The 20124-nt window shown below is 36.5% G+C and overlaps 1 protein-coding gene across 3 annotated transcripts in view; it reads left to right on the forward strand.

The window, feature by feature from the left end:
- Positions 1-476: 476 nt before the first annotated feature.
- MMS22L (MMS22 like, DNA repair protein) overlaps positions 477-20124 on the forward strand; it is a 136896-nt gene continuing 117248 nt past the window's right edge. For all 3 annotated transcript variants that reach the window (XM_045390299.2, XM_065543688.1, XM_045390301.2), the window contains exons 1-9: positions 477-599; positions 1126-1365; positions 2287-2412; positions 4408-4457; positions 10465-10552; positions 10646-10823; positions 13563-13653; positions 15537-15667; positions 19756-19869. In XM_045390299.2, coding sequence (XP_045246234.2) covers positions 1202-1365; positions 2287-2412; positions 4408-4457; positions 10465-10552; positions 10646-10823; positions 13563-13653; positions 15537-15667; positions 19756-19869 — 942 coding nt within the window. In that variant the 5' untranslated portion in view covers positions 477-599; positions 1126-1201. The remainder of the gene's footprint in view (positions 600-1125; positions 1366-2286; positions 2413-4407; positions 4458-10464; positions 10553-10645; positions 10824-13562; positions 13654-15536; positions 15668-19755; positions 19870-20124) is intronic.

Below are 20124 nucleotides of genomic sequence, written 5' to 3' on the forward strand. Positions count from 1 at the left end.
GTTTTCCATATCCATACTAACTTTCTGTCTACTTGTTCCATCAGTTACAGAGAAAATTCACTGTTGCACTTGCCTGCCTCACAGTCCGTGGACAAAAGGCATCCTGCATTCTAACAAGAGTTGCTGGCCCCAGAGCGGGAAGAGGGGACGGCGCGACTGTAGGTGTGAACCAGGCACTCACTTCGCACTCACTGGAGTAAATCTCTTCCCTTTAGCCAGAGGATAAACCCGTAGTCCTTAAATCCTCCTCTCCTCCGCCTCAGCAGCAGTTCCGTTTTTTTTTTTTTTTTTTTTACCAGGCCCCTCCTTCCAGTCGAACGCACCAATTAAAGGTACAAAAAAAAAAAAAAAAAAAAAGTTTATCTGTACCTTGTCCCGGGTTGACTGACTCTCGCGAGAATTCGTGGAGCTCCGACTGTTTCCGCGCAGATATCGCGAGGCGATTGGTAGCCGGGGGAGGGCTGCGCCGTGGCCCCGCCTTTCCGGAGCGCGGGCGCGCGGTGGCGGGAATTTCGCTTGTTTGCGGTTTAGACCCCACAGATTCCTAGTGGTGGTATGGGTCACAGGAGGTAGATTTCGGGAGCTGGAAGTGTGAGCAGGTACGACAGGCACCTCGGGTAACCGACGCACCGGGTCCTTGTTGCAGCCGGGTGCGCGGGATACTGGCACCCAGCCTTCTCCGCCCGGGTGCTGCCGGGCATGGGCCTGGTGGGTCTCGCCTCCTTGAAGGGTTGAGGTTGGCTCTAGGGACTGGTTTCCTGGTTTCCACCCCGAGCCGGGGAGGGAGCGTTCTCCACCTTGCTGCTAGGAAACGGGCGGAGAGTGGTTTAGAAACCTTGCGGAGGGCGAAGTTCTAGGCGAGCCCGGGACGCTCTGTTCTGCAGACATTTCTTTGCTTTTCACCTTGTCCTGGGCTGCACAGTCCGACCTAGTGGGCTGATTTTGAAGTCCCTGCCACAGCCAGTTGGTTGTGCATTTTGTCTTAAGTTCTGGCAGCCTTGAGGGGCGGAGCGGCAGGGGAGGATTGGGAATTTGGCTTCTGGGTTTGTTCGTTTTTCCTTGCTGCTGGCGGACGTCCTGGGAACTTTCTGAAGTAACCCCCAGTCTCTCGGCCCCCACCTACAGGAATTTCTTCACACCTTCTCTTTGGAGCCCTTAATGATACGACGAACCCCAAACATTTCAGAACATGAAGTAAACAATGGAAAACTGTTCTGCCGCATCGACGTTCCTGACTGACAGTTTAGAGCTGGAGCTGGGCACAGAATGGTGCAAACCTCCTTACTTTTCTTGTGCTGTTGACAACAGAGGAGAAGGAAAACATTTTTCTGGAGAATCCTACCTTTGCAGCGGAGCCCTTAAGCGGTAGGTAAAGCTCAGAGACATTTTCCCTCATCTGATTATTCGCCAGTTTTTTAGGAATGTTAGTTACTTCAGCCCATTTAACTTGGGTGTTCACCAAATCATGTTTTACAAATCAGCTTAGTATATCATAAGGGTACAAATGATTATCAGTTCTGCTGCTGGCTTCTTGGTAAGGGCATATCTAAAGCATTTGGGGTATTAGGGAAAACTTCCTTGGTAACTGATGTGCCCTTACTGTAGGGAGCTGGGCGCTAATTTTTCTTTTACTTAAAGTGAATTCCTAATTGTCTGAGCCTTTTGAAATGGTATTTCCTTCTAAAGGGTGTGATAATATTCTAGAGCTTTCCAGTAATTTTTAAGAAAGACAAACATTTTTTTTATTGCCCCGTTCCTTTTAATTCTACCTATTTTGCTTCGGGCAGGTACATACATATTACAGTAAAACTGCTGTTCTTGAAATATTTTGGTAATACCTGCTGAGGCAGTTTCAGTCAGGAAACTTTTTGTTGACTTTATAGTTGTACGTTGTGAGAGACCTTAAATAGAATACCCAACTTCATTAATTGGATACTGTTCTCCAGACAAGGCTCAGAGTAACTGTTAGCAGTTTCAACAATTAAATGTCCCCTCGGAGGATAAAATTCTACAACTGAAGACTACTGGTGAAGACAGGCAGAAATATGTGTTTTAGAACCCGTGTTGATTTTTCCTCTTAACTTACATTACACTTTAGTTGTACATTTTATCAATATAGAAGATTGACATTTTAATACAGTCTAGCTATTGTAATCTTGAATGTGTAAAGTACCAAGGCATTTTCTGACTTTTTATACATGTCATGTATAATATGGATTCAAATAATGTAAAGGTATGGTACTTAGTTTACTTTTTAATGGGATTAAAACATAATTTTCATTTCAGATTGATTTTGAATCTTGATCCTTTACCAACTAATTTTGAAGAAGACACCTTAGAAATATTTGGCATTCAGTGGGTTACTGAAACAGCATTAGTGAATTCATCTAGAGAGCTCTTTCATTTATTCAGGTATTTCTTCGTTTTAACTTTCTGTGAGTGTAGGTGTTGTTCACTTGTGTAAATTACATTGTTGGGTGGCTTCTAATACTGATACTGCAAAAGACCAGGAGAATTGTGCAGGTTGCTCACTTGATTATCTTACCAGTAATGGTAATCAAGCAGCAACACCTGATGAATAATGGTTTTAATGAGTTGTGTTTTATTTTCAGAATCTTTATTCTTTGCATTTGACTTCATGTATTGACAAATATTTAAGGCTTTGAACTATGATTTTGGAAGAAAATTAAAATACTTTTGTTGTTCAATAGCCATAGTGTTTCAGTGATCTTTAGAGTATGATCTTTCCAAATAAATAGTTTAGATTGTGTAATAGAAATATTAATTCTCTATTTGGACAACATTAAAAATTTTTTTAATGAAAAAATTTAAGCATACACAAAATAATATAATGAACATCCATATACCCTCCTTCAGTTGCAGTAAACAACAACTTTTTATTACATTTCCTTCATATGTCTTGTCTCCTCTTCTTTTGATTCTTTTGACTGACTTGTAAGCAAATCCTAGGTATCATGTCATTTCACCCATAAATACTTGAGTATGAATTTCTTAAAAATATGGGCTTTTTAAAAACGATGAGGACAGCTAGGCACGGTGGCTCATGCTTGTAATCCCAGCACTTTGGGAGGCCGAGGCGGGCAGACCACGAGGTTGGGAGTTTGAGACCAGCCTGACCAACATGGTGAAACCCCTTCCCTACTAAAAATACAAAAATTACCTGGGCGTTGTGATGCGCGCCTGTAGTCCCAGCTACTCGGGAGGCTGAGGCAGGAGAATTGTTGGAACCTGGGAGGCGAAGCCTGCGGTGATTCGAGATTGCCCACTGCACTCCAGCCTGAGCGACAGAGCGAGACTCCGTCTCAAAAAAAAAAAAAAAAAAAAACTCTATTAATAAAAATTAAAGTTCTTCATTATCACTTAAGACACAATTCATATTCAGATTTTAGGTAATTTTAAACAGGAGTCAGTTATTGAAACCAAATTATTTCAAAACACAGTAAAAATCTCTGTGATACATTTAAAGGAAAATGGAGAGGTGGGAGGAATTCTCCCACTATCATCCCATGAAATCTTTTGAAGAGACTTAACTGTATCTATGCCATGTCATACATTTTATTGAGAGAACAGGCTGAGTGAGCGAGGCTTTAGGACATAGGTTACAAATGTGGGTTAATTTTTAAAGAGTTTGAAATCAACTAGGAAGAATAGCAAGAAATTACTATCAGGAATTAAGATGGAACATCATAAAACAGCATTCCCTGATAACTTTAGTCTACATTATTCCTTCTTTGGACTTCCATTGTTTAACTGTATGATACAGTTTAAAATTTTGTTATGTAACTGTTAACCTAGAATGTTTTATGTATCTTAAACTTCTTTTTTTTTTTTGTGAGACAGAGTCTCACACTGTCACCCGGGCTGGAGTGCAGTGGCGCTTCTTTGCCTCAGCTTCCCAAGTAGCTGGGATTACAGGGGCCCGCCACCACGCCCGGCTAATTTTTGTGTATTTTTAGTAGAGATAGGGTCTCACCATGCTGGCCAGGCTGGTCTTGAATTCCTGACCTCAGGTGATCCACCTACCTTGGCCTCCCAAAGTGCTAGGATTACAGGCATGAGCCACTGCACCCCGTCTTAAACTGCTTAAAGATATACACAGTATCTTGCTGATGGTGAAGTCTGTGGTATTTGTAATAATTTTTGAAATATATGCAGTCTTTAATAGATACTTTTGGAATGTCGGGCAAGGATGTATTTTATCTTTTCTTAAAGTTTTCATTACCTGAAGCTGATCCTTTAATTAACAGTCACAAGGTATTAATCATCATCCCCAAATAAAAAAGGTATTGAAGCTGTGTAATAGATTTGGAAACATTATCCATGTAATTGTTACATGCTTTATAAAGTGTTCTAAAATTAACTCTCACCTTACATTTTTAAAATTAGGCAACAACTGTACAACTTGGAAACCTTGTTACAGTCCAGTTGTGATTTTGGTAAGTTTAACGTGTGTTTAATGGCAAAAGAGAATGGTGCTGCATTATAGTGAGTTGCATATGGGTCCATGATGGTGTAATTGGGATATCATGATAATATGGAGGAAGCATTAGGCCAGAAGTTTATGAACTTAGTATGCAGAAAAAGTATGACTTTAAATTTTGTTGTACCTGAGATATATAGTATTTTCCCAAATCTGTAGATTGTAAAGGTAAAACCAACTTAAGGAAGCTAAACTTCTCTGAAGAAAATTAGTGCTTGTTTTGGAGGTAGGGAGTGGGATAGAGAACTTAAATAAGAACTAAAAAGTGTCAGACCTCATCCTCTCTTCTTGATTTTCTTTTCTGCTTTTTTGTTTGCTTTTGGTGTTTAATGGATTACTGATTTCTTTTTTTTTTTTTTTAAGATTGGTATCGGTTTTTTTTTTGTCTTTTGATATGGAGTTCCGCTCTTTTGTCAAGGCTGGAGTGCAAGAGTGTGATCTCACCTCACTGCAACCTCTGCCACCCGAGTTCAAGTGATTCTCCTGCCTCAGCCTCCCAAGTAGCTGGGATTATAGGCACCCGCCACCACCCCCAGCTAATTTTTGCATTTTTAGTAGAGATGGGATTTCGCCATTTTGGCCAGGCTGATTTCAAACTCCTGACCTCAGGTGATCTGCCCGCCGTGGCCTCCTGAAGTGCTAGGATTACAGGCATGAGCCACAGTGTGTACAGTTAAGGTAGTAAAGGGAATTGAAGGTCAGTGTGTTTTAGCGCAGGCTGCTTCTCCTTTCTGGCAATTTTGGTGCAGTGCAGGGTTTAAAATTATGGCCTTGTCACCCTGGCTTCCAACCCTAGCTAATTGTGGGTCTTATGCCAAGTAATAGTTGTAACATTGTTGAGCATGTTAAGTGCTTAACACAGTGTCTATCATTAGTGATGCCTAGCAACCAAAGACTACCTGGAACACTTTTGGTCAAATAGAAGTTTATTAGATTATGAAAAAAGGAGAAATATAGATTATGAGGAAAAGCTGGGGCTTGTCAGTAAGAGGGAGTAGGAAGGGACTTGTGATATGTTTGGGGCTCACTCTGGTAATTTTGGGTAGGGCTTAAGGGGGATAAGGCTATTTTCTGGATTGGATGCTGTTAATTAGCAGGGGCAATTTGAAGAGTGGGTATTTTAATTTTTATCTAGGAGGTGAGACAAAGGGAGGGTCCTAATTAGTAAAGAAGTATTGTCCTGGTCACTGGAAGAGGGAGGATGTGCATTTTTTTTTTCTTTTTTTTTTTTTTCTTCTTTTGTGTGTGTGTTTTGTTTGGGGTGTATGTGATTGCATAGTGCCATGTTTTGTATTCAGACATGGTTATAGAGGTTTTGTTTTTGTCTTGTTTCACTATAATAATGGAGTGGCCCTGTATCATTATTGTTATTTATTATTATTTTTTTTTGAGATGGAGTCTTGCTCTGTCACCCAGGCTGGAGTGCAGTGGCATGATTTTGGCCCACTGCCACCTCCGGTTCAAGCAATCCTCCCGCCTCAGCCTCCTGAGTGCTAGGATTATAGGTGCATGCCAACCACACCTGGATAATTTTTGTATTTTTAGTAGAGATGGGGATTCACCATGTTGGTCAGGCTGGTCTCGAACTCCTGACCTTGTGATCTGCCTGCCTCGGCCTCCCAAAGTGCTGGAATTACAGGTGTGAGCCACTGCGCCTGGACTATTTTTTGTTTTACAAAAATTGTTTATTTTCAGTAGGGAATACCATGGCCTAGCTGTTAGCTATCAGCTTTTAGGCTGTTTTATATGTTTTGTTTTCTTAGCATGTTATGTGATTTGTAAATGTTAAGTATTATTATTTCATTATCATCTGATGAGTTCCTGGTTCATGCTGGGTACTGTGCAAGGTACTGATGAATCAAAGAGGAAAAATATGCTGCTGATGAGTTTGCAGTTGTGTAGACAGTAAGACATGCAAAGACATGCAAGCATACGTCAGCTTGGTAAATGAAGAAGTACTGTGATAAAGGAATGTACAAGCTGCTGTGGGAGCCAAGGGCTTTGTCTGTCTGTGAGCTTATCACTAAATGATGCCAGATCTGGGTCTTCACAGATGGGAAGGAATTAGCTAGGCAAAAGATTCGGGAAAAGGTCTTTGGACAGGAAGAATTCCAGGCAGGAAGAAAGAAAAAAACCTATAAACAAAGACGTGATGTGTGTAAAAACATAAAAGTTTAGAGAGCATGGAGTAAATATCAATTACATATGGTTGGATCAGAATGTGTGTGAGTGATGAATTTGGAAGAGGTGAAAGCAGAGTTGGCTTTGTAAACCATGACAAAGAGTCTGATTTTTATTTTGGAACTCCTGGGGAACCACTAAAAGATTGTAGTGGAAAGAACCAGAATACCTTTACATAGAATGACTTAAGTAAATTGGGTTCATGAAAGGCATTTATTATGATAGATTATTATTATTACACTTATTAACCTGAAACCACTGCAGTGGACTATTTGTTAAGATGGTTGTTACACTGACATTTTGGCTGTTTTTGTTGCTTAAAAAAGCTTTTAATGATAGATTTTGGACACAAGTTAGTAGTGTTAAATATTATCTATACATGAACTTGTTCCTGCCATGTAGCTGTGTTCGTTAACTTGTGTAGGTACCGTTGGCCCTCAGCCGTCCCAAGAAGTCCTTATGTAGGGTTACTTAGTTACTTACTGCCAGATGAGTATAGTTCTTGTTCTAATCATTATGCTTCCAGGGTTAATTTCCAGTTGAGGCAGAATAACATACATAATAACGTATGTTTTGCTGATAGCTGTTTTTTTTCCCCTCTTTCTCTCTGTCTCGAGACAGGGTCTCACTCTGTCGCCCAGGCTGGAGTGCAGTGACGTGATCATGACTCATTGCAGCCTTGACCTCCCGGGCTCAAGCAGATCCTCCCATCTCAGCTTCCCAAGTAGCTGAGACTACAGGCTCACACCACCATGCCTGGCTAATTTTTGCTGATAGCTGTTTTTTTTCCCCTCTTACTCTCTGTCTCGAGATAGGGTCTCATTCTGTCGCCCAGGCTGGAGTGCAGTGGCATGATCATGACTCATTGCAGCCTTGACCTCCTGGGCTCAAGCAGATCCTCCCATCTCAGCTTCCCAAGTAGCTGAGACTACAGGCTCACACCACTATGCCTGGCTAATTTTTTAATTTTTTGTAGAGATAGGGTCTCACTACGTTGCCAAGACTGGTCTCAAACTTCTGGGCTCAAGTGACCCTCCCGCCCTGGCCTCCCAAAGTGCTAGCATTGTAGATATCAGCCACCACACTCAGCCAAGAGCTATTCTTAAATATGGTTGTTGGTGTTACCCTGTCTCAGCTATTGTGTTTGTTTTTGTCTCTAGACATTCCTTACGGATTTTTTTTAAATGTCTTCCATTTCTAACTGCATGCTTGTTTTCATCCATCTTGAATATATGGAGTGTATATTATAACCAATGTTTTTAACCTTGTTGCTGCTACTAATAATTCTTTTTTTTTTTTTTTTTTTTGAGGTGGAATCTCGGTCTGTCACCAGGCTGGAGTGCAGTGGCGCCATCTCAGCTTACTGCAACCTCTGACTCCCTGGTTCAAGTGATTTTCCTGCCTCAGCCTCCCGAGTAGCTGGGATTACAGGCACATACCACCACACCCAGCTGATTTTTGTATTTTTAGTAGAAACGGGGTTTCATCATGTTGTCCAGGATGATCTTGATCTCCTGACCTCATGATTCACCTGCCTCAGCCTCCCAAAGTGCTGGTATTACAGGTGTGAGCCACCACGCCCAGCCAATAATTATTTTATCACTGTCATTTCTGAAACTGTTTGTATTTATAAGTTTTTCTCCTGGTTCTGTGATATATTTTTCTGCTTCTTTGAATATGTAGTAATGTTTCGTTGTGAGATGAACATTATGGGTTTCACATTGTTGCTTTCTGGATTTTTTTTATTCCTTTAACTAGATGTTGAATTTTGTTCTGGCTCGCTATTGTGTAGTTGTAATCCAGTGGCTCTTTTTGGGGCTTGCTTTAAATTTTGGTAGGACTTTTAAAAAGCAGGCTTTTAATGTTAATTTAGCCTAGTAAATTAGCCTAGTAAGGCTTTTGAGAATTCTTTCTTATGCCTGGTCTCTTATGAGATTTTTTTTCATGCTTGCTGGTGAGAACTTGAACTATTCCCTGGCTTGTGTACTCTTTATAGGGAATTATTTTCTGGTGTTTTTCCCTGGCCTTGGGTAATATTTTTCATGCTTGAACAGATCAGTACTTAGTCAAATCTCAGAGGGACCCTTCTGTACCCTTCCAGAACTCTATTTTGTATAGCTTCTTTCTTTTTGGGTACTTTTGCCCTGCAAATTTGGACTTCCTGAAACTTGGATCCCATATCTCCTCATCTCAGAGAGTGAGTTGGGCTGTATTTGGGTTCTCTTCCTCATATTGCAGCCTGGAGACTGTCTCTAGGTGGGGAGCTGGTGCAGTTGTAGGGCTCAGTTTCTCTCTGGGAGAGCAAAATCTTATATTGTCTTGTGTCCAGAGCCTGAAAACGTGCTTGATGTAATTTTTATGGTTTTCAGTTTTACAGTGGGAGATGGAGCAATCTGATTATTTTACTCCATCTTGCCTGGATGCAGATGTTCATTGCTGTTATTTTTAAGAGAGTACTGCCTTTATGGGCTGGGAATTACGAAAATTGGGATGATACGACTTTTTATGGGTGAAATACAGCCATAGAAATGCAGCTTAATATGGAGGTATTTACACAACTACTTCACACTTATGCTTCTGCTCTGCCAAAGTAGTGGCCATGATTGTTCATTTGAATTAAACTTCAGTTTTGTGTTTAGTATGGGTGTAAATTTGTAGCCTATAATTCTCATCATGTTTTCTTTGCTTTTGTTTACTAGATTGTCTCTTACTCATTCTCTCTATAATGATTATCAGTGTTTTGCCCATGATAACTACCTAGATAATTATTGCTGATATAAATGCTGAAGTAAGTGAGGGAAAGCTGACATGGAGTGAGGTTGGCAGAAAGACAGCAACTGTTAAAAGGTCATTCAGAACTTTATAAATTATTATTAGGAGTTTTTATTTTATTCTAAATATAGTAGGTATTCTTTCAAGAGTTTTGACTTGGGAACAAGATAAATTGATACACACTTTAAGCAGATTTTTTACTTGGTGTATAGGGGGACAAAAGAGAGCATGGAAAGACCTGTGAAGAGTGCTATTGTGGTGTTTAAGTGCTTATGGGGAAAGGGATAGTTTCAATGTATATTTGGTTATAAACTTAATAGGACTCTGAAAGATTAGATATGAGGTTAAAGGAAATGGAAGAATCAAGAACTACATAGGCTACTGGTGACACCATTTAATGAAATGCTGAAAACAAGGGCGGCATGAACAGGTTTTGAAAGAAATCAAAGGATGTATTATTTGCACTGTCTGAGCAATCCAAGTATAGGTGTTAGGCAGTTTAACATGCAAGGTCTGGAGTGCCAAGGAGAGATGTGGGTTGTAGATAACCCCTTTAGAGTCATTACCATTTATTAATAAAGGAACTGATGAGATCATGCATATGGGAAGAGATATACAGAGAGTAGAGAATTCAGGACTGAGTCCTGAAGAGACCATATTAATAATAGAATTGAGGAGGAGGAGCCAATAAAAGAGGGGTAGGACAAAGGACACATGAGGAAGAAAGAAGACTGTCACTATGTGGCACCATGAAGCCAGGTGTAGCTAGTGCTACTGTGGGAGCAAGTTACTTGAGGGTAGGCATTGTCCATTAGATTGGGCAATGTGGGTTTGATTGGTGACTTTAATAAGAGCATTTTTTGAGGAGTAGTGGGGAGCAAAAACCGTATGAGAATGTTTAATATAAAATGTTACAAGATAGAGAATTGCTGCTGGTATGGCTTACAACATTTTTTGTCACTGCCCATGGTAATTATTTGAATTATCAACATTGTCTATTTTGGTTTCAGGGAAGGTATCAACGCTGCACTGCAAAGCAGACAATATCAGACAGCAGTGTGTACTATTTCTCCATTATGTTAAAGTTTTCATCTTCAGGTAGGATATCAGATGAGTATTTTGATCACTGCATGAATTTCTGTGTGTATTCATATAGACTCTGATTGTTTATTTTATCTAATTATTTTTTAGGTATCTGAAAGTACACAATGCTGAGAGTCATGTTCCTGTCCATCCTTATGAGGCTTTGGAGGCTCAACTTCCCTCACTGTTGATTGATGAGCTTCATGGATTACTCTTGTATATTGGACACCTATCTGAACTTCCCAGTATTAATATAGGAGCATTTGTAAATCAAAACCAGATTAAGGTTTGACTTGTTTCATTTAATTTTTAAATTATCAGCTTTTTCTCCCCACAAGGAATATTCATTCAGGAAGGAGAGAAGTTAGTCAAAATTACAGCTCTGCAACCTGACTGCCTGTGTTGAAATTCTTGCCCCCATCCTCCTTTTATTAATTATGTGCTCTTGGGCAAATGACATCTCTTGCCTCAGCCTCCCCATCTGTGTAATTCTTATAACTTACTAGAATCATTGGGAGAATTAAATAAATTAATATACATGAAGTTATTAAAACATAATATTCATTGAATCAGTAGCTATTCTCTTGATTTATGACAGTGTAAATGTCTGAAGATTTTAAAGCAAATGAAATAATCTTTGTTTTCTAAAATTTTTTATCATATATTGCAGTAAGATTCAAGATCAGCTTATTAAAAAAAACTTCCAAGACCACATCATTGTGTGTATTCTGATTTTTGAGGCCTTTTTGGAAAGTGATTAAGAATGTTTTGACTCTGCCCTTTTTTTCCTTCCTGTGATAATCATTCCTTCTGAAGTTTGGTTTTTAAAAATTTATATTGTTACCATGTCTAGCTTATAGATAAGTAATAGATTCTCCCTATGAAAATGGGAGCTTGTATGAATAACAAATTATGGTAATTCACAGTGAGATTCCCTGAAGTCTCAACCCCTTTCATTATATTTGACTTTACCATTTTGAATAATATTTACTCTTTATGAACATATCTTTGTTAAAATATAAAAACAGCTGAGCATGGTAGCTCATGCCTGTAATCTCAACACTTTGGGTGGCTGAGGCAGGAGGAGTGCTTGAATCCAGGATTTGAGACCAGCTTGGGCAACATAGCGAGACCCCATCTCTACAAAAAATTAAAAAGTTAGCCCAGGGTGGTGGCACATACCTTGTAGTCTTAGCTACTCAGGAGGTTGAGGTGGGAGGATCAGTTGAACTCAGGAGGTCGAGGCTGTGGTGAGACATGACTGCACCACTGCATTCCAGCCTGGATGACAGAGCAAGACCCTATTTCAATAAATAAAATAAATAGAATTAAATGTTTACATGTTTCTGTGAAATGTAGCAGAAACAAGTTGACTTTTTTATCAGAGATCAATATATGTAATAATAAAAGCAAATAAAGTTCTAACTGAATTTACAAGTTAGTATATCTAATCCATAGAAAACAAATAGGTAATTGCTTTTAATTATGTCATTTAATAAAAAGATTCATGAGTAGATTGTTGAAGGAGGGATGTTTTCCTTATTAGTTTCTGTAAATTGGACTGGTTTTTATTTTCTAGTTATCCATCGAATACGTAAGAAATAAAAATGAATAATTTATGTGGCAGCAGAAATAAAATTTGTGCACTAGGGTCCTCAAACTAGATATTGCCTTTCATAGGCTTTTTAATTAGGCAGACTTGAAAAGATAGGTTATTTGAAGCTCAGAAGACTAAAGTTTTAAAGCAAGGGAACTTTATAGTCTTCAAAAAATAAAAAATCACCCACTAAAATACTGTTCTTTTCTGAAACAAAAACATAATAGAAAGCATCTTTCAAGACTATGTTTATATATTTGTTATAACAATCTTGTATAGGAAATGTTTTGTTTTCATTGGTATTTCCAGTTGAGCTTCTTTTATTATTTTTTAGGAACTCTAGATATATATTAGTTATTGGGAATTATGTATTGCAATTATTTTATTTACTTTTTCATTAAGTAAGCTGACTTTCTAGGTAGATTTGAATTTTCTAGATAGTTATATTTTTCCATTTTTTGTTTTATCTATGCTGTTAAAATATTTTGATTGTTGCTTTTATCTCTTTAATTCGTGTTATTTTTAAGTATGCACTGAGGTGAGAAGTCTAACTTCAGTTTCTTGCAAATGCATAAGTTAAAACTCTTATTTTTTATTGAATGACCCATACTTTTCCCATTGATTTGAGATGCCACATAAATTCATTTCTGTCTTCTCTGTTCTTGCTCTTTGTTACCTATTTCTGTCCCAATACGGTTTTGTCAGTGTAGCATTTTATTTTGTTTGTATACCTAATAACGCAGGTCTACTCTTCATCATTCTTTCTATTTGTTTTAATGGAACATGTTACGTCATTTTTTTTTATAGTATTTATTTTTATAGTGATGCTAAATTCTGACAGGAGGAAGGTTAGTGATAACCCAGTATAACACAGTACTTGAAAGTGCTGGGTTTTGACTCAGATAGAATTGAGTTTCAATCCTAATACATGAATTGAGAGAGAAATTTTTTCACCTCTTTTTACTTCTGTTCCTTAATGAGATGACAGTAATGTCTACATGACAGTCTAAAGTTCTTTTGTTAAAATATTTTATAGGAGTTCCTAGGTACTCATACATTAAAAAAAATTTCCTAGCTAAATTCTAAAACAAAATTATGAAAACACGTGTTTAAAAAAATTCTTTTACTGCCTTGCAGCTATAGTAGAATCAGAGGTTGGCTGGAAGGTACCTTTACTATACAAGTCTATTCAGCAGCCCCAAAGTGGGTTTGTCTTAAACCAACAGATGAAAATATTTACTGCTTTCAAAGATCTTCAGTGAAGGAATCCTCTAATGAACAAGACAGAGGTTTTCCCTGAGCTTTTGAATAGTGGTAGGTTAATTGGTTCTTTATCCTTGTGTTTATGGAGGAGTATTGTGACATGCTATGAAACACCTAGTAAAATATTAATGAATTCTCAATCACAGTTGATAATGTCATCCACAGCTTTTTCCACCATCATGGCATTTATTACATCTCCACTTGGATATACATTGGCTGGTGCTAGAAATTCTTTACATGCTGGGTGAAAAATTGAGTAAGTTTATGGATTTATGATTTATATTCTTTTTAAAAGCTTTTATTGCTTTTTAAAATTACGTAAGTAATAAGTGCCTTCTGATATTTAAAAAAAATCAAATAGTAAACAAAGTAAGAAGTAAAAGTTTTACTCCTTTTTTTCCAGAGGTAACTACTGGGAACACCTTGATTTATCTTTCCATATTTACATTCTATCTGTTAGTATACATGTTTCCATTCTATCTGTTAGTATCTATATAAAAACTCATAGGTAAAATTTTGTTTTTGTTTTTAACCACAGATATGATCATACTGTTCAGTGTGATCTTTCATTTATCACTGTTTTAGCGATCTGTTTATGGTAGTACCTATAGTTCTACTTTATCCATTTAAAGGCTGCATGTTATGGTTCTACTATATTTAGCCACGTCTATTTTTAAACATTGAAGTTACTTTCATTTTTTGATTTTACACATCATTTTTCACTGAACACCCTTGTGTATAGATATATATCTTTAATCTGTGTACAAGTTATTCTGTAAAATATTCATAGAAGTAGAGTGGCACATTGTAGTTTTAATATGTATATGCTGCTGTTTTGCTGAATAGTAAGTCCTACTGATCTATAGACATTAACTGTAGTGTGATTTTACTTCATACTCTTGCCAGTAGTTGATGTTATCAATTATATTTTATTTTTTTGCCAACTAATATGTGAAAAATCAAATGAAATTTTTTTGATCTTGCAATTTCTTGGTTACGAGTGAAGTTGAACATCTTTACAGTTTATTGTCTGTATTTGCTTTATTAATTACTCATTATATTTTGCAAATTTTCCTTTTTTTAGTAGGAGTTTATTTATATTATGGATAAATATCCTTTATCCTTATGGATACGTTGCCCATTTATTTCTTGATCTTGCTCTTTGACATTTTTAGGTTCCATTGGCAACCTGTCACTTAGGTTGTAAAGATGTCTATTACTCCTACACCTGCTTTTCAGTTAATAAATACATACATATGTCTATATATGTATATACCTACATATATTCATACACAGAAACATACAAAGATGTACATCAGTATATAATTTCCTCTCGTGGACTCTGTATTTCACATTAGTATATTCTTAGAGTAATACTTAAGTGGAGTTATTCTGATAGGTATAAACTTTGGTTATCTTTTACCTTGGTTTGCCCTATTTTATGCCACAAAACCATTGCATGGGGTCAGTTTATCAGTATTTGTTAAAAGAATAATGTTTTAAAGGCTTTGTTGATTAGAAATGTGGATGCAGATTTTATGTTGTTCTCTCTCTTTTTTTAAAGTTGTGTTGCATTAATACTTTTCAAAGATAGACTTATTAGGAAAAGAGAGATTTATTAGATGTTACTTGGAAGAATTAGAAACTTTTGGTCCGGCCGAGGTGGCTCACGCCTGTAATTCCAGCACTTTGGGAGGCCGAGGTGGGTGGATCACGAGGTCAGGAGATCAAGACCATTCTGGCTAACACGGTGAAACCCGGTCTCTACTAAAAATACAAAAGCAAAATTAGCCATGCGTGGTGGCAGGCACCTGTAGTCCCAGCTGCTTGGGAGGCTGAGCGGGGAGAATGGCATGAACCTGGGAGGCGGAGCTTGCAGTTAGCTGAGATCGTGCCACTGCACTCCAGCCTGGGCCACAGAGTGAGACCCCATCTCAAAAAAAAAAAAAAAGAAACTTTTGAAGATAATGTTTATCAGTGCTCATATGAGAAGGTTGTCCTCAAATTCACATTTTATTTGCAAAAAAAAATTAAAAACTGTATGTTTTAGTTTTGTTATAATTTAAAGACATACAGTCACTTTTTCCTTTATGATTTAGTAAAATCTGTATTTTAAAACTATTTTTATTACATTTTCAGAACAAGTTGTATATGGTCATCAGTTTATGAATCTGGCAAGTGACAGTTTAACCAATGTCAGCCTGTTTGAAGAACATTGTGAAACTCTGCTTTGTGATTTAATAAGCTTGTCACTCAACAGGTATGACAAGGTAATGCTTTAAGAGTTTGTTTGTGTTTTTGAGACTTAAAGACAATATTCAGTCCTTAATGCATGTCGTTTAATCTGTAAGAATTTAATCTAAAATGGTTTATATGTTCTAATTTTATATTTAGTTGCTATTATCTGGGACCTGAAAGGGAAAACAATTTTTGTTTAAACATCTAAAACAGGCTGGAGTTGGTATTTTAGAGCTTTTCTTTTTCTTTCTTTCTTTTTTTTTTTTTTTTTAAGAAAAACAGCCTTTTCTATTTTGAAAAAAATAAATGAATGATGTTTACCGAAATCATTGGAAGCCTAATTTCTATCCAAATAGTAGAGACCAGCTCTTTAATAATGTATTATATTGCTGTTATGTAATAATAAAATAAATGCTTACTTAAAGTTACTTGACACGTTTTAAGAGAGGATTTTCTTGCTTGTTTTCATAAAAGGTCTCGAATCATGGGTGAAATTATGTGTTTTTATTAAATTGTGTTTATCATAGAGCGTTTAATGGAGGTAGTGATTTAAAGGTGCTACAGAGCATGTTCATTTTTAAGTAGTGGAAATATTTAGAGTATTATCTGTTATTTTAGATTACAAGCATGAAGACTATTTTTGGGAAATCAAGATTTAGGGAAAAGGAGTTTTATAATTTTTCAAAATTTAGATTTTTTTATGCATTATCAATATTTTTACAATGTAGTGTGTATGTGTATTAGTGGATTAACCAGATATGATAGAATGATAACTTTTAAATATTTATTTATTTTTGATGATTGACAAAATTATATATATTTATCGTACACATCATGTTTTGATATGTGTATACATTGTAGAATGACTAAATATAGCCAATTAGCATATATGTTATCTTACATTCTTATTTATTTGTGTGAGAACACTTAAAATCTATGCTTTTAGTGATTTTCAAGAATATAATATAGTACATTGTTTTTAACTATAGTCATCATGTTGAGCTTATTCCTCTTATATCTAACTGAAATTTTGTATGCTTTGATCAACATCTACCTCGCCTCCCTCCTAATCCTCCTCACAGCCCTTGGTAAGGATCATTCTACTCTGCTTCTATGAATTCAGCTTTTTTAGATTCCACATATAGGTGAGATTGTGTGTTACTTGTCTTTCTGTGCCTGGCTTATTTCACTTAATATAATGTCCTCCGTGTTCATCTATATTGTTACAGATGACAGTATTTCCTTCTTCTCAAGGCTGAATAGTAGGGTCATGCACTGTGTAACAAAGTTTTAGTCAGTGACAGACCACATATACAAGGTGGCTATACCACATAGCGTAGGTGTGCAGTAGTAGTCTGAAAAAGTTTTAAGTACAATAAATCATGTTAGCCTAAAGACGCACTTCTCAGAACATGTCCTGCTGTTAAGTGACATGTGACTGTATTCCATTGTGTATATAAACCATATTTTCTTTATGCATTCATCTGTTGATGGGCAATTTGGCTGATTCCATGTCTTGGCTCTTGTAAATAATGCTGCAGTGAACATGGGAATGCAGATATCTCTTGAACATACTAATTTCATTTTCTTTGCAAATATACCTAGTAAGATTGCTGGATCATGTGGTAGTTCTGTTTTTAATTATGTGAGGAACTTGCATACTGTATTATATGATGACTGTACCAATTTACATTCTCACCACACTGTGCAAGGGTTTTCTTGTCACTACTTCCTCTCTGGCATTTGTTACCTTTGTCTTTTTGGTAGTAGCCATTATAACAAGTTTGAAGTGATGTCTCATCAAGTTTTAATTTGCATTTCCATAATGAGTAGTGATGTTGAGCATTTTTCATATACTGCTTCGCCATTTGTATGTCTTCTTTTAAGAAATGTCAACCAGGCGCAGTGGCTCACGCCTGTAATCCCAGCACTTTGGGAGGCTGAGGCAGGCAGATCACGAGGTCCGGAGATCGAGACCATCCTGGTTAACACGGTGAAACCCTGTCTCTACTAAAAATAGGAAAAATTAGCCGGGCATAGTGGCACGTGCCTGTAATCCCAGCTACTTAGGAGGCTGAGGCAGGAGAATTGCTTGAATCCAGGAGGCGCAGGTTGCAGTGAGCCGATATTGTGCCACTGCACTCCAGTTTGGCGACAGAACAAGACTCGGTCTCAAAAAAGAGTATGTCTATTTATATTTTTTGCCGATTTTGCAGTTGGATTGTTTTCTTGCTATTGAGTTGTTTGGGTTCCTTATATATTTAAGATACTAATCCCTTATCAGATGTAGTTTTGCAAATACTTTCTTCCATTCTCGAGATTTTCCCTTCATTCCATTGATTTTTTTTTCCTTTGCTGTGCAAGTATTTCCTTTTTATTTTGACATAATCCCATTTGTCTTTTCATTTCCGTGGCCTGTGCTTTTGGGGTCATATCCAAGAAATCATTTACCAGACCATTGTCATATAGCTTTTCTCCTATGTTTTCTTCTAGTATTATAGTTTCAGGTCTTATATTTAAGTCTTTATTTTGAGTCGATTTTTCTATATGGTGTGAAACAGGGGCCTAAATTCATTCTGTGTGTGGATATCCAGTTGTCCCAACCTGTTTATTGAAGAAGCTGTCCTTTCCCCATGTTATGCTCTTTTCATCATTGTCAAAAATCAGTTGTTCTATTTTGTTCTGTGTCTGTTTGTATGCTAGCAGCACACTGTTTTGATTACTATAGCTTTGTAGTATATTTTGAAGTCAGGTAGTGTCATGCCTCGAGCTTTGTTCTTTTTGCTAAAGATTACTTGGTCTATTCAGGACCTTTTGTGATTTCCTACCAATTTTAGGATTGTTTTTTCTATTTCTGTAAAAAAGTGTCATTAAATATTTTGGTAGGGATTTCATTGAATCCGTAGGTCACTTTGGGTAGTATGAACATTTTAATAATATTTCTTCCAATCCATGACCACAAGATATTTTTTCTGCTTATATGGGTTGTATTCCATTTCTTTCATCAGTGTTTTATATTTTTCAGTGTATAGGCCTTTCGCTCTTTGGTTAAATTTATCCCTAAGTATTTTTGTTTTTGTGGGTATATACTATATATGGGATTGTTTTATTGATTTCTTTTTTGGGTAGTTTGTTGTTGTTGTATAGAAATGCTATGGTATTTTGTATGTTGATTTTTGTATCCTGCAACTTTACTGCATTTATTTATTTGAATAATTTTTGATGATGTCTTTAGAGGTTTCTATATATAAGATCATGTTATCTACAAACAGCAACAATTTTAACTTATTTCTTTCTGTTTAGATGCCTTTTATTTCTTTTGCTTAATTGCTGTGGCTAGGATTTCTATTAATATCCTAATACTTTTTTTTACTTTGTATTAGGTTAGAAATGTGTGCATAGCTTATGTAAAATATTGCATATATTATGAATTTAAGAAGCCTAGCTATATTTGCAAATATAGTGTACATTCTGTGCATTATCTAGGGCTGTTGAGGATTTTTTTGTTAAAAAAAGGTAAGTAATTTAGAAATTACTTAATCATTATAAATCTCTAATAACTATTTATTGTCTTGCAAAATTTTTACTGTGTTTACAGTGAATCAATTTATTTTCTAATCTTTTAATTAGAAGTCTTTTGTTGTTGTAGATGACTCAGAGCAAAATAAGCAAACTGGCTCTGAGGTATAATCTAGCCCATTACCTATTTCTGTAAATGTAGTTTTGCTGGGATATAACCTGGTCCATTTCTCTTACTGATTATCTGTGGCTGTTGTACCGAAATGGCAGAGTTCAGTAGTTGTGACAGAGACTGTATTGCCAACAGACTCTTAAAAATGTCCTATCTAGCGCTTTATAGAAAAAGTTTGCTGACCACGGGACTAGATGATTAAAAGGGTTTTTTTTAAGTTGAAATAAAATTAATCTGTACTTTTTGTTTTAAAATGGAAATTTATCTCAAAAATTAAATGAAATTGCACATTTTCAATAAATAGTTTTATCTAATTGAGAATAAATTCTTAGTCATCTAAATCATTCTTTTAAAAGTATTTGAAAGATATATGGCATTTAAAATTCTGCTGCTGTCTTATAAATAACACATTTTGGTTATTTTCTATAGGTGAGGCCTTCTGAATCATTAATGAGTGACCAGTGTCCATGTTTATGCATTAAAGAATTATGGGTTCTACTTATTCATCTTCTAGACCACAGAAGTAAATGGTCTGTCTCAGAAGTAAGTTGGAAAATTGATATGTTAGTTATTGTTACTAACCTTTATATTGATTTAATCCAATGGTTTTGACTGAGAAAATCTTAGCTTCCTTTTTTATAATAAGGCAATGATAACCACCAAATAGAGCAATAACTGAGTACTGAATATCTACTTTATTTTTAACCCTAATTATTTTTAGCCCCAAGTTAGTAATCTGAAAAATCTAAGAGCAGTACAAGGTTCAACTCTTATTTTTTTTTCAAGTTTTGTTGTTGT

This window comes from Macaca fascicularis, chromosome 4, assembly GCF_037993035.2.
Source record: "Macaca fascicularis isolate 582-1 chromosome 4, T2T-MFA8v1.1".
Taxonomy (NCBI): domain Eukaryota; kingdom Metazoa; phylum Chordata; class Mammalia; order Primates; family Cercopithecidae; genus Macaca; species Macaca fascicularis.